Here is a 26,683-nt window from a genome sequence, read left to right as displayed (position 1 = left end):
GCCTAGGAAATTAAATTATTTTATCACCCAAAGGGCTTCGCTTTTACCAGTAAGAACATCTCTGCAACCATTTAAAGTCTTATCAGGGTTAATGTAATACAACTCCTTTCTCTTTCTGCACTTTAAAAAGGAGAATTCAAAGATAAATTCTCTGACTATTGCTCCTTCCCTGTAGCTTTTCCTTTCTTCCCAATACCCAGTTTTCAAAATAACTAAATACATTTTGTCACTGAACTCTGCTCTCTGAGGTTTTGGAAAGGCACAGCCCCAGCTGGAGAGGGTGAAGTTCCCTTTTCCCTTATCTTACATTTCCCTCTAGTGGCTGAGCCCTCGAGCATCAGCAGCCAAAGGGAGGAACTCAAGGTTTTCCTGCTTTGCCCTTTTTAAAAGTAAAATATTTCTCTTTAACCTCGTTGTACGCTGCTTGTCTCGCTTTGCTCTGTGTGCAAACTCTGCTTTGTTATCCCTGCTCAGGGATAACAGGACACAGGTGCTCCAAACCCACCTGTTTTGGGGGAGGTAAACAGCCTGTGCTGCCCAAATTTGGGGCAAAGGAGGAGTTAAAGGGGAGTGTGAGGAGGAATCGCTTTTGTTCAGGGCTCTCCTGGGACTCTCAGACCCAGAAATGTTGTTCTGGTTGGACAAGACCCAAAATTTCCTGTTTCTAGCAGGGCTTTCTCCTTGGTGCTCTTCCAGAGAAGTTCCCCAAGGCAAGGCTGGACTTCCAACCTGGGTAAGTCTGGCTGGATTTCAATATAGTAAAAAGCAGGAGAAGATTTAAGAGAAAAGATTCACCCATCAGTGCTCCCCTGCCCCACTTCATGGCAAGCCAATAACGTGAAGAAAACAAAGCTTTGAAAAAATACCCTGTCAAATGAGTTATTTTGGTATTTTAAAGCCATTTTTGGTTATTATACCTTCTAATCAAAGGTTGTTGGGGCAGAGAGGATGTAAAGTGTCAGTGTCTGAAGGCTGTGGGATGCACCAAAAAGGCTCCAAAAGAGAGGACTGCAGGCTGTGGTTCAGGACATGCTGGCCCTGGGAGAGCCACCTCCAGGCTGGAAAATTTTATGGCACAAAATCTGAGCTCTGAGGGTTCAGAAGCTGAGAGTTGATTTCACTCTCTGTTTGAAATGAGTCTCCACAAGAAGCTTTTTCAATGAAAAGGGTTTCTTTCTCATAAACACTTGAGAGCAAACGTGGAATTTCTGCTCACCTCAGGAAGATGATGCCATGTCTATGGCTTCGTGCTTGTGTGTGTGTGGGCTGTTTTCCTCCTCAAACCACGCTGATTTTGTCAAAACTGTCAGAGCCTGCAAGCCTCCCAAGCAAACATTGCAGAACTGAGACTGTGCCTTGGGAATGCTGGGGGAGAGCAGCCCTGCAGGGCCCGAGCAGGGGATGCACAGAGCAGCAGGAAACCGGAGGGGAGGGGAGGGGAGGGGAGGGCAGCTGGGGCTGTGTGTGGGGTCTGCTGGGGATGTGTCTGTGTGGGATTTGGGGCTGTGTTTGTGGGGATATGCTGATGTGTTTGTGTGGGATCTACTGGGATTGTGTGGGGTCTGCTGGGGCTGTGTTTGCGTGGGATCTGCTGAGGATTTGTTTGGGATCTGCTGGGGCTGTGTTTGTGTAGGACCTGCTGATGTGTTTGTGGGGATCTGCTGGGGCTGTGTCTTTATGGGATCTGCTGGGGATGTGTTTGTGGGGATCTGCTGATGTGTCTGTGTGGGATTTGGGGCTGTGTCTGTGTGGGATGTGCTGATGTGTTTGGGATCTGCTGCTGGGTGATGAGAAGATCACCCAACACCTGGCCCAGGGGTTGGCAAAGCAGGGCCAGCTTTAATTGGGGGTGGTTTTTAGGCAAGGTGATAAATGAGCTGTGGACAGGAGGCAGAGGGGAAGGGAGAAGCCTCTGCCATGCAGCATTTTCAGAGCAGGCAGATGAGCACTTTGTGTGCCTGGGCACGGTTTGGGGTCAGGAGCAGCGCAGGGAGGGAACTCTGAGCCTGCAGGGTTTTCCCTGGACCTGCCTGGGGTGAGCAGGAGGACCTTCAGCAACCCCAGAACCAGGGAACCCCAACCTCACAGGGCTTGCTCTGCTTCCAGCAGCCCCCAGGGCCCCTGCTCTGGGGGGCATTGTGGGTTCTGGTTGATTCTGCCCTCGTGCACCCCAATAAATGGGAAAACCTCTGGGAAAAGGAGGAGGTGCTGGTTTTGCTCGACCTGGTTTGTGCCCTTGGTTTCTCTCAGAGGAACGGAGCCAAGGCCATATTGTGCACACATGTTTGGTGTTAAACTAAACCACAAAATCCCTGAGGTGGGAAAAGCCCTCCCAGCCCATGGAGTCCCAGCTGTGCCCCAGCCCAGAGCCCCCAGTGCCACTCCAGGCATGGGCACTCCAACCCTCCCTGGGCAGTTCCAGGGCCTGAGCACCCTTTCCATGGGGAAATTCCTGCTGTGCCCACCCTGAGCCTGCCCCAAGAAGGAGCAAAGCCAGGTCTCTGTTTAGGCTCTGCCTCCTGGAAGCCCTTTTTTGCATGGAGGAGCTGCAGGGTGGATGCCCAGCAGAGCCTTGGGAATGGGCACAACTGCCCAGAGGCTTCTGATTCAGCCAAAAACCTGAAATGAATACAGGGAAAATAACAAAAAGGGGAAGTAGACTGAAGAAAATGACTGATTGTACATTTTTTTTAAGGAATTGCTCTGGAGCTTGTTCATTCTGAGATGAATTGGGAGCTTTAGCCTTGCCAGTGAGCTCACCCCTGGTCTGAGTCTCTAATGGGGATTTATCCATCAGGGTGCCCTGAAGCTGCTGCACTTTCTATGAAGCTCCCCTGGCAGATCAGACCCTGCAGATTAAAGCTGGGAGTGAATTTCTGACTCAGAGGTAAAAGACACAATGTCATCCTCGACGGGGGAAACTCTTTGTAGGATTTCTTTCCCCTTTTGGAAGTGATTTGCCTAAAAGAAGAGACTGAGGTTGTAACTGGAGCACATGACAGAAACAAATGGTGTGTTTGTGTTCCTTTAGTCAGGTATCTCAGTCTTTCAGTATTTTAATTGTGCAATATCAAAGGCCCTGGTAAATCCCCCCTGAGACTGTGAGAGTGCCGAGAGTGTCAATGTGAAATTCTTGGAGGGAAGGTGGAAATGATTGAATGAGGTTATTAAAACAATGAAGGGAGTTGCAGAAGTGGAAGAGGGAAGTGGTGCCCTTTTCTGCTGTAAATTAGTTCTTGGCGCACCGAGCTTGGACAGCACTGATGTTTTGGGTGTCTCTGAATGTCAGAGCCCGTTAGGAGTGCCAGGATGAGAGGGAATGGCTGAAAACTGCCAGGCAGTGCTAGATGGGATTTTGGGAAGGAACTGTTCCCTGGCAGGCCCTGGCACAGGTGCCCAGAGCAGCTGTGGCTGCCCCTGGCTCCCTGGCAGTGCCCAAGGCCAGCCTGGAACACCCTGGGGCAGTGGAAGGTGTCCTTTCCCTCCTCCTGTGCTCCCCATTCCTCTCTCCATTTCTGCCTTTTCCTCCAAAACAACACAAATGCCACAGTGAGAGAAAATCTGATTCCATTTTTGCCATGAGTGCAGGGCTTTTCCCTCTTCCCAAATCTGTTATCCCAGAGGATAACCAGCATGGCTGGGCTGTCTCAGAGCAGCAGGACAAAGACCAGGGGGATGAAAAGACCAGTTTAACTCCTGACATGAGCTGTGTGCCCTTTGCAGGGGTGCCCAAAGCCAATGCCCTTGTCCAGAGCAGGTTCCTGGGGTTCATCCCCCTTTTGGTCTGAAGTTTGCCACGCTTTGGCCTTGAACAATTTTTAATTTCCTAAAAAAAGCCTTGGCAGGACTTTGTTTTGATGTCATCCCAAGGCCTTGCAGACTTGCACTGGGTCATGTGAGTTTTGCTGGCACCAGAAGCGAGACTTGCAGTCATGGTGGGAAATGCATTCATTGCCCAATTTGAATGTCAGCAGCACAGCTGAAGTTTCTGATCCCAGCAGTGACATCAAAAGTGTTAATGAGGTCAGAGTTTGGAGAAAATGTTCACAAAGTTTGGATAAACTGCAGCTTCTCTTGGGCATTTTTGGAAATCACCGAGCTTTGGGAGGATCTGGCTGAACACTGCAGATAAAACTCAGGGCAGACCAAGGCCTGGCATTAAGCACAAGGAAAAGTTAAAAATGGGTGTAAACTGTATAATTTTCAGGCTATGTGCATTATTAAAATCCAGTGTTTCATGCAACTTCATTTTAATTTCCCTCAAAGCAGAGGAGGTTCTGCTGAATGCCCTCGAGGGAAGGGAGTGTGGAGGGAAGGAAAAGGAATAACAGACTCGGTGTGGTTGGAATTTCAGCCATTCCACACGGGAATGGAGCCCAGTTGTGACCAGAGGGATGAGGAAAGAGGGAGCAGGGGCTGCCAGGCTGGGGACAGGGACAGGGTGGGCACAGGGAGCGAGGCCAGCCCAGAGCAGCTCTTGTCAGGGAGAGCTTGGTGGACACTCGGGCACAAAACCTCTCATTGCCATGGTGGCCATGACTCCCCCTCGCCCTCTTTGCCATCCCCGAGTGTGGCTCTGCCCCTCTGGGGGTGCCCAGAGGCTCCTGGTGACACAGTGGCAGCGTGACACGCTGGGACTTCCGTGCTTTCAGTTTGGGTTTGCTTTTGGAAAGCGCTGCGAGCTCCTGCCAGAGCGGCTGCCAAAACTGACTGAAACCACAGATCCATTTCCAGCTGTGGGTAAAAGCCCAGAGGAATGACTTCCTCTGGAAGGGGGTGCTGGGATATGGGGGATGGAAGTCATACAGCTGCAGCTTGTATCACAGAATTGGTGCCTTTCTGTCAAATTACGAATTCTATTGAAAATAATAATCTTCAGACTTTATTCTGATGTTTTACTTTGCCACCAGCTAAGCACTGATGAGAATTTTGGCTTGTGTACATTTAGCTTTTCTTCTTATGAAATGAAAATCCTCCTTGCTTGTATTTAATCTCCACTTTAACTCCTACTGCCATTCCTCAAGTCTCAGGTATAAATAACAGGAGGGAAATCCTGACCTGGGGAGTTAAACACAAAGGTTTTGTTTATTCTGAGTTAAATATTCTGTTATTTAAATGAGCAGAAGATAACTGCAATTCTTCAGCACCTGGAAACCAAATCCAAAATTGGTGCCAGTCACCATGCATAGGTACAGGTCTGTGGTGACATGGAAAATAAGTGACAAGAATTGATTGATCAGTGTCCAGCTGAACGTGGTGGGGTTTATGTCAAAGGGAAGCATTGGGAATTCATATTTGAAAAGGTTTCCTTAGCAAATGAAGAAGATCAGTTTCTTTATTGTGGGCTGTATTGGTAAACCCAGAGCAATCTATGCAGAATGTGGCTGAGGCTGGACATCACAGGAATCCCTGCATGGAGAGGGTGCCAGGCTCTGGAACTGCCCAGGGAGGTTTGGAGTGCCCATCCCTGGGGGTGGCACCTGGGGGTGGCACGGGGGGCTCCGGGCAGGGTGGGGATGGCACAGCTGGGGCTGGCAGGGCTTTCCCAGCTCCGGACTCTGGGCCAGCAGAGGTGCCCACCCTGGGCACACCAGCACAGTGACAGTGGCCAGGCCAGGGCTCGCTCTGCTGGGACAGCAGCTGCTCTCAGGCTTGTGGCTTTTGAGGTCAGGCCAGGTCTGGCAGCTGTTCTGGGGAAGTTGTGCAGCCAGGCTGGGCCATTACATAACAGAGCTGCCCTGGGAGCCCTGCCCTGGCACCCCTGGCACCCCTGGCAGCACAGAGCTGCCCTTGCACCCCTGGCAGCACAGAGCTGCCCTGGCACCCCTGGCAGCACAGAGCTGCCCTGGGAGCCCTGCCTGCCCCCGGCACCCCTGGCAGCACAGAGCTGCCCTGGGAGCCCTGCCTGCCCCCGGCACCCCTGGCAGCACAGAGCTGCCCTGCCAGCCCAGGAGGCTCTGCCAAGGAGGGGCAGCCAGGGAGCTCAGCAGGAGCCAGCTGGGCAAGGCAGAGCCAAACTGGGTCAGGATTTCCAAATAAATCTGGGAATGGGGGGCTGGGCCCTGGGGGCAGTGCCAGGCTGAGAGGGATCCCACACTCAAATCCAGCCTGGGGCTGCAGCATCACCTCCCTCCAGGCAGCAGCTCCGGGATTATCCAGGCAGCCACACATGGATTGTGCAGGAGCAATTCCCAGATTATCCAGGGGCAGCTCCAGGATTATCCAGGGGGCTGAGAGGGATCCCACACTCAAATCCAGCCTGGGGCTGCAGCATCAGCTCCCTCCAGGCAGCAGCTCCGGGATTACCCAGGAGCAATTCCCAGATTACCCAGGAGCAATTCCAGGATTCACCAGGCAGCCACACATGGATTATCCAGGAGCAGCTCCAGGATTATCCAGGATCAATTCCAGGATTATCCAGGCAGCCACACACGAATTATCCAGGAGCCGTTCCAGGACCATCCAGGATCAATTCCAGGATTATCCATGCAACCACACACGAATTATCCAGGAGCAATTCCAGGACTATCCAGGAGCAGTTCCAGGAGCAGTTCCAGGACTACCCAGGGGCAGTTCCAGCATTATCCAGGAGCAGTTCCTTGCAGGAGGGGTGCCCAGCAGTGCCAGGGGTGTGCAGCCCCATCCCTGCAGGTGGCACCCGGAGCTCTGGGCTGGGGGCTGCACTCCAGGCTCTGGGGGGGCTTTTGCAGCCCCAGGAATTGCTGGGCTCGCTGGTCCTGCCAGGACAGCCCAGCTCCTGCCTCAGGGCGTGCTGGGGTCACCTGGGAAATGCTGCTCTGCTTCCCCTTTCCCTCTGTGGTTTTACATCCCCAGCAGGTTTGGAACACGACCAACAGACGCTGCCGAAACTCGGAGCCAGGGAGTTTCTTTGCAGTGAAATTGGGAGTGAAGGTGGAATTTTCTATTTTTTACCAAATGCTTCATTACCCCAGGAAGTCCTGGGTAGGGGGAACGAGATCCAAACATTTGGGAAGAATTTTTGATCAAAATTGATCAAGGCTGGAACCACAGGCAAAATAGATTGGAATGGGTTCTGTTAGCAGTTTTAAGTACCTAAAAATAAGATTCCTCAAAAGTAGATTTTGAAATTTTACTTTAAATGTTTCTACTTTTCCTTCCTTCTGTTTATTTCTTTGTTCTTCTGATTCTCTTTATTTCTTCTCTCTGCCCCCCTCCCCGAATCTATCAGGACAACTTCGAGTGCCTCATGTTCCCCTAATAATTATGGAGAGACTTGAAACTGTTCCCAAGGAAATCTAAAATCCTTCCTATCTCTGTGTGGCCATTTCAGCTGCCCAAACCTGATTTGAACAAATTTCAGCACTTTTCCCTTTCAGCAAAGCCCAAATCTTTCTGAAGAGCAGAGTTCTCCTGGGTGTTTGTGCATCCACACTGCTGGGATTTATTGGTAATTATTGGAAATTAACAAACAGCCTGAGCATCACCTGGAATTTAAATTAATTAATTTAAAAATTAATTTAAAATTTATTTGATTTTAGATGAATTTAAATGATATAATTTTAAATTAATTAATGGGATAGTGCCTGTTTTATTCCCCATGTGCTCCAGTGGCATCCTGGGGGTTCCAGCTCAGCCTCCTGCTGGGATGGCTTTGCTGGGGCTGGGATCAGCATCAGGAGCTCCCAGGGCCACCTCAGCTGTTCCTTGAGCCCCTCCAGGGATGGGGACTCCACCCCCTCCCCAGGTTCAACAAAGGGGATTTTCAATTATTTTTCTTTAGTTTTGACCAGGATTCCCCTTGCAACTGAAAATCTCAGTTCTTTTCAGAGAAGTGGCATGAAATTTTCCTGCCCAGACGCCGAGGTGGGTGGGGAGGAAGGTTCATTGAGCTGCTTTGCTCTCTGCTGCATTTCAACACCAGGCACGGTGGGGCTTTTGTGCAAAATGAGAAGTGGAGGTGAGGAGTCTCGTGGTCTGTGCTTGCAGTGACGACAGACACAAGTCCCACGGAGCTCTCTGCTCTCTCACATGTGGTTTTGCACCAGGCAGTCGCAGCTTTGTTCTTGCAGCACATTTCTGCTCTGTTCTGATTGCTCAGCTCTGAGCTGGGCAGCAGTGCAGTGTGAGGTGATGGCACCTTCATTCCCGCACAGAAATCACGGTGATTCAGCAGAATTTGTGGGTTTCTTCATCGCCGTCCTTCCTTTTCTTTGGTTTATTAAATACAAATAAATCTGCAAGTCAGTGAAGTTCTCTCTCCCCTGCTCAGCCACAGACGCCCTAAAGAGATGTTTGTGCATCAGATATAACAATATTTGTGGGGTTCCTTTCTCTCTCCATGAACAATTCACTGTCAGGCACGGGCCGTGCAGGTGCAGCCCCTGTAATTAAATGGTAATTACAGAGTGGTGCCACTGGGAAGCCAGGGCTGCTCAGGACCTGGCTGTTCCCAAATCCCGGCTGTGCCTTTGTGAGCACAGGTGTGGAGCCACCTCCCAGCCTGGAATAAACTTTGCCCCGGGTTATTCCCAGCCCTGCAGCAGCTCAGAGGTTTGGGTTTCCTGGGAATGCCACCCCTGGTGCAGAATTCCCTGCAGGGCTGGGTGGGGGCTGCAGGGATGGGGCTGGCTTGGGTCACATCCCACATCCCGGGGCTCTGGTGGTGCCAGGATCCCTGGAGCAGTTTGGGGGTCCCTGGAGCAGTTTTGGGGGGTCCCTGGAACAGTGCCAGGATCCCTGGAGCAGTTTGGGTGTCCCTGGAGCAGGTTTGGGTGTCCCTGGAGCAGTTTGGGGCTCCTGGAGCAGTGCCATGCTCTTGGAGCAGGTTTGGGTGTCCCTGGAGCAGGTTTGGGGTCCCTGGAGCAGTGCCAGGATCTCTGGAGCAGCTTTGGGAGTCCCTAGAGCAGGTTTGGGGGTCCCTGGAGCAGGTTTGGGTGTCCCTGGAGCAGGTTTGGGTGTCCCTGGAGCAGTTTGGGTGTCCCTGGAGCAGTGCCAGGCCCCTGGAGCAGTGCCAGGCTCAGCACAGCCTGCCCTGGCAGGAGCAGGGGATTCCCTGCAGACCAGGAGGAAGTGCCCTCCCACGGGGATGCTCGGAACGCTCGTTTGTTAACAAACCCTGAGTTTGTTAAACCCAGCTGCTCGAGGAAAGGTTCTCCTCCCCGGGTGCCCTCTGCACACACTAACTGGTTCCTACTGGGCTGGTTCATCCTTTCTCTCCCTGGTGAAAGTGCTTTTCTGCTGAGCTCCCCAGGACTGGTGTCAGCCAGGACTGAAGCTGATATGCTCAGGACAAACAATAATTCCTTTGACAAAAGGATTTATGGTTACAACTGCCAGACTAAAGCTCTCTCAAGCGGTTCTTAATCTCAGGCATTAATTAGAGGTGGAGGAAATTGACACAGGATGTTTAAAGCTGATATTATTTTTATTGCAGGTGCAAACAAGTGTTGCATAAGAATCTCAGTGTTTGACTGCTGAGCTTGTCCCGGGTGTGTTCCTGGAGAGATTCTGCAATGCAGGGCTTTTCCTGCTGCTCTCCCTCGCCTCAGAAATCCCAGAGCTGGTGGGGAGTCAGCCCAGCTTTCCCTCAGCTATTGGAGTGCTGCAACAGAAACAGATGGGACTCTTGATTTTTTTTAATTTTATTTTTTTATGTAGGAAAGCCAAATCTTTATTGCATAGCTGTATTTTTACAGGAATATCAGGAGGTACTGTGTTAATCTCACTGGTTAGCAATGCACTGACAATTTATTGCTCAGTAAATGGCTGAGGTGCATGTTCCTTAGACCCCTCTATTTTTGGTTCGTTTACATATTTTCTTCATGGATTCTTATGGGGTTTTTCACAGGTGCAGACTGTTTTTCTTACTAGAACAGGTTATTTAAACTGATTCTCATCCTCTCCATTCCTTCTCACAGGGACTTAACCTGGTTACCAGCTGTACTTAGCTGAAGTAAGGCTTGAGCTGGGGTTTATAAAGCTTTTCTTCTATCAGGTTTGTAACCTCAGAGGAGTTTGGAGTGTGGCAGGTAAAGCAGGGGCTGTGCCAGCAGCCCAGGGGAGGCAGAGGCAGTGGCTGTCACCACGGAAGGAAGCCGTGTCCCTTGTGGTGGAAGCCACTCTTGATTGACTCCCTGCTCTGGTGGAGATCAAAGGAAGTCCTGGGTCAGTCCCTGAGCTCTGCACCAGGCTCTGGGGCTTGTTTGCAGCACTGCCAGGAGCGTCCTGGCCATCTCACCTGCAGGAAAAGCCAGAAATATAGGGAAAGTGGAGTGAAATATGGCTAAAATAGCTTCTAAACAAATGGGTTTTGAATGTTTGTGCACTGCAGCTCTGTGCTGTGGAGTTGGGAAGTGAGTTTCACTCATTTTCCAGCTAGAAATTGTGAGGATTGTCCCCCAAATCCTTCAGAGCAGTGGGAAAGTGGCAGAGGAGAGCCCACACTCGCTGTGGGAGAGCTGCAGGGCTCATTTATTTACTGGCCAGGAGAACATCCTCTTCTCCCTGAAATCTGCAAGTTTGATCCCTCCAGATCCTGCCCATAACGAGAGCAGAACCCAGCAGAGATCTCCTCTCCTGGCACAGGATCAAATGAGCTCCCAGATGAGCAAAAATAAGTGGTTATTTATTTGAATTGTCTTTCCATAGCTCTCCTGGCACAGGATCAAATGAGCTCCCAGATGTGCAAAAAGCCGTGAGTTTTACTTGAATTGTCATTCCTTAGTCCTGTGTACGGGATCATCCCAAAAAAAGGCATCATGCTCCATTTTTTTGGCAAAAAAAACCCCAAAGTACAAATCCATGAGCATTTTAAATGTGAAACACATCCTTTACTTGTTTGAGGGATTTTTTTCCACTTCTCCTCATGGAAATCACAGGATTCCTGCTCAGCTCCAGGAATTTACTGGCATGAGTCAGTTGTTCCACCTGGCTGAAGGACACTTCTCCTGTGTTTAATCAGGGTGATGTCAGAGCACAGGGAGGAGCAAGGGAGCACAATTCCCAAAATGAGCAACTCCAGGCACATCCTCATCCTCGCTGGCCCCAGCAGGAACAGATGTGCTGAGGTTTCATCATTCTCCTGGGAAAGTCTTGCAGGAAGTTCCCTCATGCAAAGCCTTCTCCTGGCTCTGAATTATTCCCAGCTCCTCAGCCCGGTGCCACTGAGCTGCAGGAACAGGGACGTGCTGCTGGAGCAGCCCTGGGACAGCCCAGGCAGGGAGATGTGAGAAAGGGATTTGGGAAGGATCTCAAACCCTGCCTGAAGGCTCACACAGCCTCTGGCATCTGTGTGCACACTCACATAAGGTGTGCTGGCTCAGGGAGGCCGTGGGACAGGAATGACTTTGAGAGAGAGATTGAACTGGAGACAAGGTGCAGAAGATGGCCTTGCAAAAAGATCAGATATTTTAGAGAATTAGAGCTGTGAGAGATGCATTGGAGCAGGGACCATGTGGGGTAAAAATACAGGTGATTTGTGGTAAATATAGGTAAAAATATAGGTAAAACTACAGGTGATTTGTGTTAAATAAAGGTTAAAATTTAGGTGATTGGTGGTAAATATAGGTGAAAATATAAGTAAAAATACAGGTGATTGGTGTTAAATAAAGGTTAAAATTTAGGTGATTGGTGGTAAATATAGGTGAAAATATAAGTAAAAATACAGGTGATTGGTGTTAAATAAAGGTTAAAATTTAGGTGATTGGTGGTAAATATAGGTGAAAATATAAGTAAAAATACAGGTGATTGGTGTTAAATAAAGGTTAAAATTTAGGTGATTGGTGGTAAATATAGGTGAAAATATAAGTAAAAATACAGGTGATTGGTGTTAAAAATAGGTAAAAATACAGGTGATTGGTGTTAAATATAGGTAAAAATACAGGTGATTGATGGTAAATATGGGTACAAATATAGGTGATTGGTGGTAAATAGAGGTAAAAATACAGGTGATTTGTGTTAAATAAAGGTTGAAATTTAGGTGATTGGTGGTAAATATAGGTGACAATATAGGTGATTGGTGCTAATTATAGGTAAAAATTTAGGTGATTTGTGTTAAATATAGGTAAAAATATAGGTAAAAATACAGGTGATTTGTGTTAAATAAAGGTAAAAATACAGGTGATTGCTGTTGGAGATATTGAATTATAGGTAAAAATTTAGGTGATTTGTGTTAAATATAGGTAAAAATATAGGTAAAAATACAGGTTAAAATATAGGTGATTGCTGTTGGAGATATTAGCAGCATTGTGTGGCAGCAGCTAATAGGCTGAAAAGCATTTCTGAGGTATTGGAACCAGGAAATGGCTTAGTTTCTGATGGAATGGTGTTGAGTTTCACATCTCTTGTGTCTCACCATTCATCGAGACTGGAAATGGAATAACACCTTTTAAATGGCTCTCAGGTACCCTGTCTCTGTACAAGCTGGGAAAACCAGCAAGGGACCATGGAGATTGTCCCAGTTCCTGAGGTATTGGCACCAAAATCTGCCCTGTCCCAGCCAGAAATGTGTGGTAGCACCAAACTGAGCTGGAGGAGGATTTGCCATTCCACAGTTCCCCTCTCCTGCTGTGGGTCCTGGAAACCCTGCCCTGTCTGAGCTCCTGAATTTTAATTTTAAAAGGTTGGTAACAGCAGCAGTGAATGTGATGTCACAGCAGCCCTGGAGTAATTCCAAAATTTTCTTTGGCTTTCAGAAGTTCAGGGATGCTTCAGTGGTTCGCTGAAGTGAAAAGTTTTTGCTTTCCAAATAGGTCTTGTATGATCTCATTCCCTCACAGTCATGGGAGGTGTCAGAGCTCTTATTACATAATTTAAAGTTTCTTTTCCCCACCTTGAGGAACTTGGAATTTTCTGACAGATGCAAAATGATGTAACAAGAAGCCTGGATCCTGCCTGGGCATTGAGTGTTCCTGTGAACTCCTGAATCCCATTCTCAGCTTGGGTCCCCAGGCTTTAGCATGAAATAAATATTTATACATTAATAATTAATAGCAGAATAGGAAGTTGCCACAACATTCTTTTTCTTCCAGGTAGATCCCTGAGAGCTTTAATTACAGAATCATGGAATATCCTGGGCTGGAAGGGACCCTCGAGGATCACCAGCCCAGCTCCTGGAGACCCCAACAATCCCCCCCTGTCCCTGAGAGCATTGTCCAAGATCTCCTTGATCCTGGCCTGGCCTGGCTGGGCTTTGTCTGAAAACTCCTTTTCTAGGAGCTGTCAGACAAAGAAAATGCTGCTTGAATTTCAGTCAATGAAATGAATTCACTGGGCTTTTCCCTTGACTTTCAGTTTGCAATGTTATTTCCCCACCCCCAGCGCCGTAACCCGGCCCAAGCAGCGCTGCTGGTGGAGTTCAGTCACAACATCCCAAAAACCAGTGCAGTCGAGAGGAGAGCCCAGCCTGCAGCTGGCTCCTCCAGCTGGCTGCTGGCAGACTGCTCTCAGTGTCAGGTTTATATCAGTGTCAGATTTATATCAGTGTCAGGTTTATATCAGTGTCAGATTTATATCAGTGTCAGGTTTATATCAGTGTCAGATTTATATCAGTGTCAGGTTTATATCCATATCAGGTTTATATCAGTGTCAGATTGATCTCAGTGTCAGATTTATATCAATATCAAATTGATCTCACTGTGAGGTTGATCTCAGTGTCAGGTTTATATCAATGTCAGATTTATATCAAAGATTGATCTCAGTATCAGATTTATATTAATGTCAGATTGGTCTCAGTCTTGGGTTAATATCAATGTGAGGTTGATCTCAGTGTCAGGTTTATATCAATGACAGATTGATCTCAGTGTGAGGTTAATCTCAGTCTCAGGTTTATATCAATGTCAGATTTATATCAATGTTAGATTGATTTCATTCTGACACTGAGATAAACCTGAGAATGAAATCAATGTCAGGTTTATAATCCCAGTGTCAGGTTTATAATCCCAGTGTCAAATTAATCCCAGTGTCAGGTTTATATCCCAGTGTGAGATTAATCCCAGTGTCAGGTTTATATCAAGTCAGGTTTCTATCCCAGTGTGAGATTAATCCCAGTGTCAGGTTAATCCCAGTGTCAGGTTTATATCAAGTCAGGTTAATCCCAGTGTCAGGTCTGTGATGGCAGAGGAGGAGCAGGGATCTGCACTGCACTTTGGAGCAGCACTGAACCATCTCCCTGTGCATGCCCTGGGAGGAGCCTCCTCTGTTCCTGGGCCAGAGAGGATGGATAACTCTGATTCTGCAATAAATCAATCAGAAATACCAGTTCCTCTTGGATCCCTGCCCCACGTTCCCTGAGCACCTGTAAAGAGTTGCAAAAGCATCTCACGGAATGAAGCACCCAAATCTCATTGACTCTGAGAGTCATTTACTGTAGAAAATGAGATGTGGCTCTTAAACCCCTTTGGAGATGTCACACCTCGCTTTTCCTCCCTTTACAAATCCTTGTGCAAGGCACTTCTGGCTCTTCCTGGTCTTTTATCCCCCTGGTGCTGCCTGCAAGCCCAGGGTTTGTGCAGAGACCCAAAGCTCTGGGGGTTACACACTGCGAGCTCCTGGGGCAGCACCAAGAGGTGAAATCCCCGTTTCCCTTCTCCTGCTCCATGGATCCCTCCTGCCCTGGGCACAGCTCCCAGCTGCAGTTTGGGAGCTACAGCAGCCTGGCCTGAGCAGGGCAGGGCTCAGTGATGCTCCTGCCCACGTCTGTCCCTCCACCCAAGGACGGGGAGATTCCCAACATCCCCATCCTGGCCAGCTGCTCCAGTGGTACCAAAACCAAATTCATCTCTGGCAGGTAAAGCTTTTTGCTTCTTGGGAGGAGTTGGATCTATTTTCCCCCTGTGTTGTTTTGTATTTTTCTCAAGGCTGGAGCTTGGTTCAGTGATTCCATGGAGTGGCTTGATGGGAATTTTGTAGGAAAATTCATTGGTAACCTAATTTACAGAGTATTTCCTGGTGAATTCACATAAATGACTGAATTACAGATTAAGAATTATAGAATAATATATAGAATTACAGATAAAGAACAGTGTTCCCTTCTCAGTGCCACTGCATTAAAAATCCTGGGAATAAAAGGATTTTTAGAATAAAAGGATTTTTTAGATTTTGATCTTTGGCGTTAATCTGCCAATGGGCATCCATGGAAAATAGATTCCATATAGAGGAATCATACACTTTTTATAATGATTCATCTTCCCTGAGTTACACAGGGTTTCTTCCTGGATTGAGGTGGTTTCTCTGTCATTCCACAAAGCAAAAATGTTAAGAAAGGAAACCTGTTTTCAAATGGGCCTTTTCTGCCAAAAAGGAGTTTTTCCTTGGCATTAAATAAAGCGTGGACAGGGTTTGCACATTCTCTGTCAGTGTCAGAGGGGAAGCAGAGGAAGAAGATGGGGAGAAGCTGCTCCCCTCCAAATTTCCCCTGCCGAATCAGTGAGCTCATAGTGGAAAACCAGGCTGTCATCGAAAGAGCTTTTCACAATCTCTGTGTTTTAATATTTAAAAATTCCTCTGGTGGATCACAGGAAACCATCCTGTCACGGAAGTTCCACCCAGAGGTGAACGTGCTCCAGGACTGGTTTTTGGGATTCTTGGCACAAAGTTTGGGCACCGGCTCCCTCCATGTGTGCTGGGAGCAGAGCTGAGCCAAGGGAGGGTTTGATGCAGGCACTCACTGAAAATGTGCATTTGTTGGAATGGATTATTAGGGGTTTATTGGTGTTAAGGAGTAGCTGTCTGTGTTTCAGCAGCGAGCAGGCACTTGAGGAGCTGTGTTGAGCTCTGCATTAGTGACCAGAGAGAGGAGCAGCCATGGAAGCAGCAAAGGGATGGTGACAGAGCAGGAAATGTGACAGAAATTCACATTTCTGTGTCTGGGACTGACCTCAGCTCTCAGCCTGCCACTGCTCCCTCGCTGTAACCCCAAAAGGGGTTTTGGATGCTGCAAACTGTCCTAACTGGGATCAGATCTGTGCCCAGGCTGTGTCTCCCTTGTGCCCAGGGCTGTTTGCTGCAGGAGGGGAGGGGTCACTGCCCCCGAGCTGCTCCTGCTCCTCACCCCAGGATGGGCTCTGGGTGAGGCCAGCAGGGGAGCTGGAGGATGGTGCCCAGCCCTGCCTCCTCCGAGCTGCCCTCCGGGGCAGGGACCAGGCTGAGGAGGGACACCTCTGTCACCTGGAGAGCTTTGGGGCCCCCTGGCAGTGCCCAGAGCTCCATCCTGCCACACTGTCACTGACAGGGCTCGGGTGGGCAGGGGCTGCTGCCCAGCTCAGTGTCAGGAACGGCCCCATAGCCCCCCGAGCCACACTCAGCATTGGGGTGGGAGGGAGCAGCTTTGGGGTTGTTCAGCAGTTGGGGTGGAAGGGAGCAGCTTTGGGGTTCAGCATTTGGGGTGGGAGGGAGCAGCTTTGGGGTTGTTCAGCAGTTGGGGTGGAAGGGAGAAGCTTTGGGGTTATTGAGCATTTGGGGTGGGAGGGAGCAGCTCTGGGGTTGTTCAGCATTTGGGGTGGAAAGGAGCAGCTCTCGGGGTTGTTCAGGAGCTCTCTTCCCCTGCTCAGAGCTGCTCCCAGAGCTGCCCTCCCTGGTGCTCTGCCCGTGCCCAGCTCTGGCCCAGGGAATTCCTGTGTCTGAGGAGCAGCTGGGCACTCTGCCATGGGCAGGGGTCACCAGGGCCTGGGGCTGTGTCCCCTGGCATGGGAAGGGGTCACAGCTCAGCCACCACAGGTGAGTGTGACCCCACTGGAGCCACAGTTCTTGCCTGGCCCAGCCTGGAGGGACAGGACAGGGGAATGGCTCCCAGGGCAGGGAGGGAGGGATGGACGGATGGACGGACGGATGGATGGACGGATGGATGGATGGATGGGAGGGACACTGGGAACTGGGAGTTGTTCCCTGTGAGACCCTGGCACAGGTGCCCAGAGCAGCTGGGGCTGCCCCTGGATCCCTGGCAGTGCCAGGGCTGGGAGCACCTGGGACAGTGGGAGGTGTCCCTGCCATGGCAGGGGTGGAACAGATGATTTTTAAGGTCCCTTGCAGCCCAAACCATTCCGAGATTCTTTAGCAAAGGAACAGATTCTGGCACTATAACCCCTGCACTGTGGGAATCCTGCACTGGAATTGAGCTGTGTCTCCATTAATTCCTCAAGTGTGTCAGGTTGAGTTTCAAACCTTTTTTTTTTCTTCTTTTATAAGCAGTGTTTGCCTGGCAAATAATGAGACTTGTGTTCAATTACTTCACAAACAATAAAAGAAAAATCCACGCTTTCCTCGTTTTCAAAGGCCACGTGGAGCACAGGGCTCTTCTCATGCCCGAGGGCTAAAAGGAACACCAGGCTCAGATTCTATTTAAAAACTGCAGCATAATAATGTGCAAATATCAGGTATCTCTAAGGTAGGACTAATTGTTTATTTTTTGGTTGACTTAAGTCTCAATTCATAGAACAAACACAACTCAAAACCAGCAATTAAAAATTAATATTCCCTTTCCTGCTGATTGATGTGGGAGCTGGGATTAGAGGTCACGTAATTATCTCATGCTTATCAGGTAGAAGGAGTTTTAGTTTATTGAACTTTCTCTTTCTGTCTTCTTTCTGTGCTTCCCATCAGACACTCTGGGAGTTTATTATCTCTTCACTCTTCCTCAGTGATGAAGAGACAGAACGAGAGGCAGAAAACCAGCGAGGAAAGGAAATGACTGGCAAACCGCTAAAGGTCGCTTTACAATCTCATAATTTCATTTCCTCCTCGAAGTTTACCTGGGACTCCCAAATAGTTTTTTCTTTGGCTGTAGCTGTGGCCCAATGTAAAGTAGGAACTGCAGCCACGTGTTGCAATGCTGTGGTATTGCGGTGGCAGGCAGTGTTTATAAGGAACCTTTTCCTCTGCAGACTTTGGGACCAGAACTTGGTGTCTGCACCTCACAGAGCCAAGCTCAGCTGCAGTCCAGCCAGAGGCTCCCCAGGATATGGTGAGAACTCATTCCTTTTTTACTCCAATTTAACATTATGTATTTGACAATGATTGAAGTAGTCTTGGGGACATTTTCCTGTTGATATCCTGATAAAGCTGAGCACATGATGTGCACATGTAAATACTGCTGGAGCTGTACCCGGTGTCACCAGGCAATGACAGTCCTTTTATTGGACCAGGGCTGGTGTTTCTGGGCTGGGAGTGTTGCCAAGCTCCTTTCTGAGGCTGCTCTGCTCCATTGGCTCCTGCCTGAGCAGGGGCTGGCCCAGGTGAGGTCCAGAGGTCCTTCCTGCCAGGAATCCTCTGTGGATTCTCAGGGAAGCAACCTGGGCTCAGCCCAGCCCTCGAGCTCCAGAGGGACACAGAGGGGACACCCAGGACCCTGTGCCCCTGTGCTCAGGTGAGACCCCACCTGCAGAGCCTCTGCCCTGGGGTCTCCAACATCAGCAGGACTGGAGCTGCTGGAGAGAGCCCGGAGGAGCCACGGGGCTGCTCCAGGGCTGGGGGAGCTGGGGGGGCTCACCTGGACAGGAGAAGGCTCTGGGGGGCACCAGAGCCTGAAGGGGCTCCAGGAGAGCTGCAGAGGGACTGGGGACAAGGATGGAGGGACAGGAGCCAGGGAATGGCTCCACTGCCAGAGGGCAGGGCTGGACGGGAGACTGGGAATTGGGAATTCCTGCTGGGCTGGAATTGCCCCTGGATCCCTGGCAGTGCCCAAGGCCAGGCTGGGCACTGGGGCTGGAGCACCTGGGACAGGGGAAGGTGTCCCTGCCATGGCAGGGTGGCACTGGGTGGGCTTTGAGGTCCTTCCAACCCAAACTGTTCCATGATTGCAATTCCCTGATTCCCTGAACATTTGGAGCTGGAATATTCTCATGTCTGAAGTGCTCAGGCACTCACTGGTGTTGTTCAGAATGTGAGTTTGTTTCTGATTAAGTTTTCAATAAAATGTTGGGAAAGGGGAGGGATGTTCTCCCACATCTACAGTGTGAATCATTTCCATGCCAACTGTTGCCTGTTTTCATAAAAAACCTGAATCATGCAGCTTCTCCCTCAGAGCAGGAGAAACTTTTCTGTTTTGGAGGTTTTAGCTGTGATGAGTGGAAAAGAAGGCACAAATCCCACTGCTCTCCCCCAGTCTGAGCTGCTGTTTTGGTGTTTTGAAGTTCAGTTTCAGGTTTATGAAGTGTGGTGATGAATTTCATGTTTCTGTGACAGAAACCAGACATTTTCAGAAAGTTGCCAAATGATTCTTTCTGTTGGAAATTCCAGCTAATCCTGCCTGAAATCTAAGAGTGTAATGAAGCAGTTATTAGCACTGCTAATAGGATAGGATGTATTTTAGAGCTCTTTTCCAACCTAAGTTATTCTGTAATTTCTGTCCAATAATAACTGGCTTTTCCCTGAGCCTTGTGCCCCTGTCTGAGCACAACAGGAGCTGCTGCCTCTCCTGGACACTCTCCAGACACTTTGTTGTGGCTCCTGGTCCCATTAAGAGCTGGCTACAAATCCAAAGGGCTCTGGGTGATTTGTGACCAGGATTTGGGATGCTCAGAACAGCAGGAGCTGCACTAGGAATGATCTGCTCAGGAACACACTCTGCTCGCAAGGGATCAGCAGGGCTACTCCTCTTTCATTACAAAAAGAGTGGTTTGGGAGAAAAAAAACAACTCAAACCACTTAATTTTGTGTTTTTTCACCTGAATTCAGCCTCCCACTGTAGTTGGAATCTATTCACCATCTCTTTCTTGAAGAGATTCTACTTCTGTTAATTTGATTTACTCTCCAGTTTGAAAAGGTCTGGAAGTTAATAAATAACTGTTATTAAATAACTAAAATAACTGTTATTAGAGTTTTTATGCACCCAGTAGTTATGACAATATTTGGCAAAGGTTTTTGGTGTTTTATGGAGCGTTCTGGTGGTCTTTGGAACAAATTCAGGAGAAATATCTGTTTATATATTGGACATGGAGCAGCAGTGATCTCCAGTGCCAGCCCTTGCTGCAGACAGAGCTGGGGCACTGAACCCAGGAGGAATTTTGCCTGAAATTGTTCACAGGCTCAGACTGTGAGAGCTCAGGACTAGGACTAGAGCTAGGACTCGAGCTGGAGCTGGCAGCAGCTCTGCTCTGGCCTCTGGCCCTGCTGTCACCTGTCCAGAGCTGGGGACAGAACCCAGCAGAGCCCCTCAGCAGCCCCTGGGGGCTCTGCTCAGCCCTCTGCCCTAATGGAACTGCTGGTGGGCTGAGCCAAGCTGGGCTCTGGTGGGTGGAGGAGATGCCACAGGCTGGGAAAGAGCCTTGGGCTCACCCAGTGCCAGCCGTGCCCCTCCCCAGCCCAGAGCTCCCAGTGCCACCTCCAGGGCTGGGGATCCAAAGTGCCTGGGCAGCCCCTGATCCTTCCACCCAGCGCCTTCTCCATGGAACTGGCCTCACTGGGCCAAGCAGGGCTTTTCCTGCACCAGGAACCTTTCCTGGGGGAGCAGCCCCGACCCACTCACACAATTCCCTCAGTGATTCCTTCTCTAAACTGCCTTGGGATCAGAATCCCAAGGGGATCAAAAAGCATGGCTCCAGCTCCAGCACAAACCTGAGGTTTTATGGAACCCCAGAGTTCTGAGAATGGGAAGATGTTCCTCAGCTCACTGGGACTCATTTTGTGTCCCTGTCACCCCAGCCCCAGCCTGACTTTGGAGCACGCTCAGCCAGCCTCAGTGGAGTTTAATAATGTTGTTTTTTCCCCTACAGATGTCTCACCTCCTCTGTGCCTTACTGTCCTCGAGAATGGGAAGATGTTCCTCAGCTCACTGGGACTCATTTTGTGTCCCTGTCACCCCAGCCCCAGCCTGACTTTGGAGCACACTCAGCCAGCCTCAGTGGAGTTTAATAATGTTTTTTCCCCTACAGATGTCTCACCTCTTCTGTGCCTTACTGTCCCTGTTTTCCTTTGCTGCCCTACTGGAAGGTTCCCAGTGGAAACTGCAGGAAAATGGTAAGGAAGTCTCTACTTAGCCAGACCTAAACCTTTGGAATTATAATTGTGGCTGCTTGCAAAGGATTTGTCAACTCCAGTATCTTAGGCCAAGGCTAAATGTTTATTTGTTTTACCATAATTAATTGGAGTTCATGGAAAAATATGTTAAAGTCCTAAAATGTCTTCTAACAGCTTATTTGCAATATTTGCATTAGCAACTGTTTTATTTCCTATTCCTTCTGCTCATGTTCAAAGTCTCAGTCACACAGCCCAGATGCAAAAACTGTGACTAAGGGAACAGCCCTAAAACAAACAAGGGAAGAATAAATTGTGTAAAAGAAAATGTATTTCTGAGTAAAACCTATAAATAGTTTATCAACTTCTCTGGTAAAGAACTTAAATGTAAATCCATTTGTAAAAATACAGGGTAGGTAATAAACAATTCTTTTGAATAATTTATCAGAAAATTGGGCTAAATTCAGACTGTCCTCTCTTTCAATGACTTACCTTTACATTAAAAAGAATATTTACCCATGGGGTTCCCTGGGAGGGCTTTGATGCTGAAAGTAGCAGATCAGTTTGTTGTGAGAATAAACTTTGAGTTTGAAGATTCCCTCTGCCCGTGTCCACGGGAGTTTGGGAGACTCCCAGACCTCCTAGAGCTGAGTGTTCTCTGCCAGTTGAGATTCCATATCTGACAGTTTTCTCAGAGTTCCTCCTCTGTGGAAAAGCCTCTCTGGGGCTGAGCCAGAGCTGCAGGAAGGGCTCAGCCCCAGCTCCTGGTCCGTGGGAGCAGCTCCTGAGGTTTCCTCTCCCTTCCCAGTGTTTGTCATCGACTCCCAGTGGGACGCCGAGGCCCCGGCCACCACGGTGGAGCTCACCTGTGCCAGCCCCGAGGAGGCAGTGTACTGGAGAAAGGACTCCAGTCCCTTCCAGGAAGGAGAACAAGGAGGGAAGACGCTGAGGGTGGCGGTGAAGGAGCTGCCGGACGCCGGCAACTACAGCTGTGTGAGCGAGGAGAGCCACAGGGTGCTGAGCTCCAGCCTCCTCCTCATCGCCAGGATCAGCCCCAGCGGCCACATGATGAGGGACATCCTCAGGGCCTTCGAGGGTACGGCCCGTGTCCTGCTGAGCTGGGGGCAGGCTCTGGGAGCAGCTGGCAATGTCCTTGGAATGGTGCTCCCTGCAAAGCTTTGCTGGCTGTGGCAGGGAAATCCTCCCTCCTGTGGCTCTGGGCAGTGCAGGGATGAGCAGGGATGGGGCCCTGGGATTTGGTTGGGATTCTCCAGGGTGATAGGGTGGAGGGATGGGAGGAATTCCTGGATTGGAAAACCAGGGCTACGTGGCAGGAGCCAGGGAGGGGCTGGGGCTGTGCCAGGGAGGGTCAGGGTGGATTTTGGGAAAGGTTCTTCTCCAGAGGTGCTGGCACTGCCCAGGCTCCCCAGGGATGGGTACAGCCCGAGGCTGCCAGAGCTCCAGGAGGGCTTGGACAGTGCTCCAGGGATCCCAGGGTGGATTTTGGGGCTGTGAGTTGGACTCCATGATCCTTGTGGGTCCCTTCCAGCTCAGGAGATCCCAGATTCTGGGATTTGGCAGGTTTGAAGTGCTGTCATTTGGGTCTCTCCACTCAGGAGACAAGCCTGGATATTTTGCATTTTCTGCATGAACCTCACTCATATTTGAGTCCCTCATGGTGCTGCCAGGGAATCTGTGAATTCAGGAATTGTTTCTCTCTGCCTTGGCCGTTTAGGCAAACAAGAGTAAATAACTCCTGGTTTCTGTCTTTGTCTAGAGCCCAACAGGACATTTCTGAAGTGTGAGGCAAAGAACTACTCTGGAATTTTCACGTGTTCCTGGATGACAGAATATAACCCAAACGTGAAGTTCACCATCAGAAGCCTGGAAGGGTAAGAGTTTGTATTTTCCTTCCCAGCCCCACAGAGCAGCCCTTGGTGTTACTCTGGAGGATTTCAGGCTGTTGGGGCACGCAAATGGGGGGAGATCTCTCTTCCAAGTCTGAACATCCCCAAAATATTTTGAGTCATTACTGGGACAAAATTAACTTGATAAGGGCATGGAAATCACTCAGAAATTAATAAAGCCTTGAGAAAGGAATGAGCCAAATGGGCTGGAGTAGCCACTGGGTAACTTAAGCAATAGCAAAACAGTCAGTGGAGGGCAGAGAGGAAGTGGAGCCCAGGCAGAAAGAACCACAGCTCCCAGTGCAGGGTGGAGTGGGAGGCTGCCCCCACTGCAGAGCACATGGCCCTGCCAAGGCTGGCCTGAGGAACCCTGCAGAAACCTGTGCTGGGAACCCTGGGGGGATTTCCTGCCTCCCACTGCCCCGGGGGTTCTCCAAAACATGGAGTGCTCCAGCAAAGGTCACCCCAGCCTGCCAGAGGAGAAACAGCTGCCGAGGGGTGCAGCTGGCTGAGAGCAAAACCAGGGCAGGCTCAGGTGGTGCTGAGGCAGCTTTTGGTGTTTGTTTCCCAGTGGAGACTTCTCAGCCCTCATTCCTTCAGCAGGGTTTGGGAGAGGGCAAAGGGACAAAGCAGGAAACTGGAGCTTGCCATGGGATGGTGGAAATGGGAGATCCTAGTTTAATTTTAAATGTTAATTCCTCCTGCTGAGGCTGGAGGAAACTGGAGCTTGCCATGGGATGGTGGGATTGAGAGATCCTGGTTTAATTTCAAATGTTAATTCCTCCTGCTGATGCTGAGAACTGGCATTAATCCATTCCCCAGCACTGGGAATGTGGCAGCTCCCACTGACCCTTTTCTGCAGCAGGCAAACTTCATGCAAACCAAACCATTTCCTCACCAGCCACTGCTGCTGTTCTGGCAGCCCATTCCCAGCACAACCAGCATTCCCAGTGCCTCTCCCTGCTCTGTTCCAGCCCCCAGGGTGACGTGTCCTGCAGCAGCCCTGTGGCTGTCACCGAGGGGGCCCTGACCACCTACACAGCCCAGTGCCACAAGGAGAGCTTCTGTGCCTTTGCTGAGGAGCACCAGCCCATTGACATCATCCTGGAGGCCATTGATGAGGTGTTGTATGAGAACTACACCGCCAGCTTCTTCATCAGGGACATCAGTGAGTAGCCCAGCAGTGGGGGCTGATGCTGAGCTTTATTTTGCTGCTGCCAGTGGGAGTCAGGGCTCAGCCCTGGGAATCCCTGCCCCGTGCTCTGTAAATGTCCACCAAGCCCCAGTTACAGGAACAGGGGATGCCAGGACAGAAGAGGATGAGGAAGTGAAGCAGCAGCATCTTCCTGGCTTGTGACCTCCAGTGCCCCAACACCCACAGGTCCCCGAGTGTCCCCAGAGGATGGATGTGGGTGGGAGGGGACGAGGCACAGGATAACCCAGCAGGTTTCTCTCTGAGAGCTGCTCAGGCTGTGGATGCTGCCCTCCTCAGCCATTCCAGATGGGCAGCCAGGGCAGGCTCACAGAAAGGCACAGCAATGAGAGGGCTCTGGGCTGTGGCCACGGGGCACAGGAAAATGAGGCAGCATCCTGCAGAAACAGAGGTTTTCCTAAATGCATAATTCAGCAGGTGCTGTGTGTCCAGCAGAGCCCTCTGCACCCCTCCAGGCCAAAAGAAGAAGGATCTTATCCAGATTGAGTCTAGGAATGTGCTTAGTTTTCCATGAAAAGCACCCCAGGCAGCTATCACACCTCAAGGCTACTCCTCTCTTAACCTGGGGCTCCCCAAGCCCATTCCCATAAAACTGTCACCACTAACACTCCAACAGCTGGCATTCAGCTGCCAACAAGAATTAATTCCCTCTGTGTTCTCTCTTGCAGTAAAGCCTGACCCTCCCCAGTGCCAGTACGTGGCCACCAATGGAACAGTGACCTGGACATACCCCAGGACCTGGAGCACCCCAAACTCCTACTTCCCTTTGATTTTCAAGGTCAAAGTTAAAAGCAAAAAGCCACACAGATACCAGGTAGAAACACAATATTTGTCACACAATTTTCTTGCCTGGATAGTAGAAATAATTTAAGTTTTGTATGTAAGAATAATGAACTAAAATTAAAAATTTTAAAAATGGTGCTGAGCCCCAAAAGTGGCAAATTCTATCGTGGCAGACAAAGCCTTTCCCAGGTCCATGAGCAGGAAGATCCCTGAGGCAGCTGAGGACAGAAAATCCTGTCCAGCATTGCATGGCTGTGTTTACTAATTCATTAGGAGGCTGTGCAGGGCCTCATGTGGGAAAATCCCAATTTCCAAACCCAGAACCCCAGGATCTGTGACACGAATTTCCTCCTGTGTTGTTCATCCCTGGGCAGCTCAGGCTTTATAGGTGAATTGGAATCCAGAGGTCAGTGACTCATCTGACTCATTCCCATGGAGAGCCTGCGTCTTTGCCCCCCGATTCCCAGTTAATTAATGGGATTAATTAACTGCCTCAGGGTTAAATCTCCAGTGTGTGCCCAAATTGCCTCGGACACACAATGTCCTGCCTTGGAGAAGAGCTGGGGAAGCCACTTGCCTACAGGGCAGCGGGCAGTGCCCCCAGTGCTGCCCGTCCTGGTCCAGCACGGACAGGGCAGGCAGCAGGAGGGGTTAGCCCGGGTTGAACCGGGTTATCCCGGGTTATCCCGGCTTTCCGGGGCAAACCAAAGGCACCGGGGCATGTTTCCCGCTGGGGACGGGATCCAGCCCGTCCAGCAGATGGGGCCGTTCCCCCGGCTCAGCCCCAGATCCTGCAGGAGGGGCTGGGGATGCTCTGAGCCAGCGCAGCCCAGCCGGGACCGAGGGAACCGAGGGGGAGCAGCTCCTGGGTTCAGGGTTCCTGCTCTGGGAGCAGAAGGAAAAAGGGAAAAACCCAGATTAAAAATGACCCCTTTGTTTAATGAGTGTTAGATTTGGGGTTTGGGTCATTCAGAACATCCAGCTCAGGGGATTTGAATCATTCAAAACATCCAGATCAGGGGGTTTGGATCATCCAGAACATCCAGCTCAGGGGGTTTGGGGCATTCAGAACATCCAGCTTAATGGGTTTGGGGCATTCAAAACGTCCAGATGAGGGGGTTTGGATCATCCAGAACATCCAGCTCAGGGGGTTTGGGGCATTCAGAACATCCAGATCAGGGGGTTTGGATCATCCAGAACATACAGCTCAGGGGGTTTGGGGCATTCAAAACGTCCAGATGAGGGGGTTTGGATCATCCAGAACATCCAGCTCAGGGGGTTTGGGGCATTCAGAACATCCAGCTTAATGGGTTTGGGGCATTTAGAACTCCAAGCTCAGGGGTTTTGGGTCATCCAGAACATCCAGCTCAGGGGGTTTGGGGCATTCACACCCTCAGTGGGTTTGGATCTCTTTGGGACATGCCCTCAGTAGGTTTGAGTCATTTAGAGCACCAGGCTCAGTGGGTTTGGGTCATTCACCCCCTCAGCAGGTTTGGGTCACTTCGGACACCCCCCTCCGTGGGCTGGGGTCACTTTGGACACCCCTCAGTGGTACCTGATCTTTTCAGCTCTTTCTGCTGAGCCCAGGCTCTCCCGAGCCCCAGGACTTTGGGGCCCGTTGGAGCTTTTGGGACACCAGGCTCTGCCGGGGGCTCGGTGGCCCTCCCTGGTGCCCCGTGGTGGCCCTGTCCCCCGCCCCGCTGCCGGAGCTGTCCCTGTGTGTCCCCAGGTGTACGAGACGGAGGAGCAGTGGCTGCGGCTGCCGGCCCCCGGGCCAGCCGAGGTGAGGGTGCAGGCCAGGGACTGCTGCTACCTCAGCTCCTGGAGCCAGTGGTCCTCAGCGTGCAGGTGA

The 26,683-nt window shown here is 50.2% G+C and overlaps 1 protein-coding gene across 1 annotated transcript; it reads left to right on the top strand.

Moving 5' to 3' along the window:
- The first annotated feature begins 689 nt into the window (after positions 1–689).
- Positions 690–26,683, top strand: IL12B (interleukin 12B). Its single transcript, XM_039701690.1, has 9 exons — positions 690–733; positions 17,578–17,682; positions 17,859–17,938; positions 20,847–20,931; positions 21,737–22,024; positions 22,706–22,820; positions 23,810–24,003; positions 24,717–24,862; positions 26,561–26,683. The coding sequence occupies exons 3-9, from the start codon at positions 17,936–17,938 to the stop codon at positions 26,681–26,683; spliced, it is 954 nt and encodes a 317-aa protein (XP_039557624.1). The 5' UTR covers positions 690–733; positions 17,578–17,682; positions 17,859–17,935.

This window comes from Passer montanus, unplaced genomic scaffold, assembly GCF_014805655.1.
Source record: "Passer montanus isolate IOZ18808 unplaced genomic scaffold, ASM1480565v1 scaffold15, whole genome shotgun sequence".
NCBI lineage: Eukaryota > Metazoa > Chordata > Aves > Passeriformes > Passeridae > Passer > Passer montanus.
The sequence above is the reverse complement of the archived record's forward strand: the minus strand, read 5'-3'. Positions and strand labels throughout refer to the sequence as shown.

Coding starts and splice junctions, on each gene's coding strand:
- IL12B (XM_039701690.1), top strand. Junction 22,025..22,705: donor CATCCTCAGGGCCTTCGAGG/GTACGGCCCGTG, acceptor GTCTTTGTCTAG/AGCCCAACAGGACATTTCTG. Junction 24,004..24,716: donor CTTCTTCATCAGGGACATCA/GTGAGTAGCCCA, acceptor TCTCTCTTGCAG/TAAAGCCTGACCCTCCCCAG.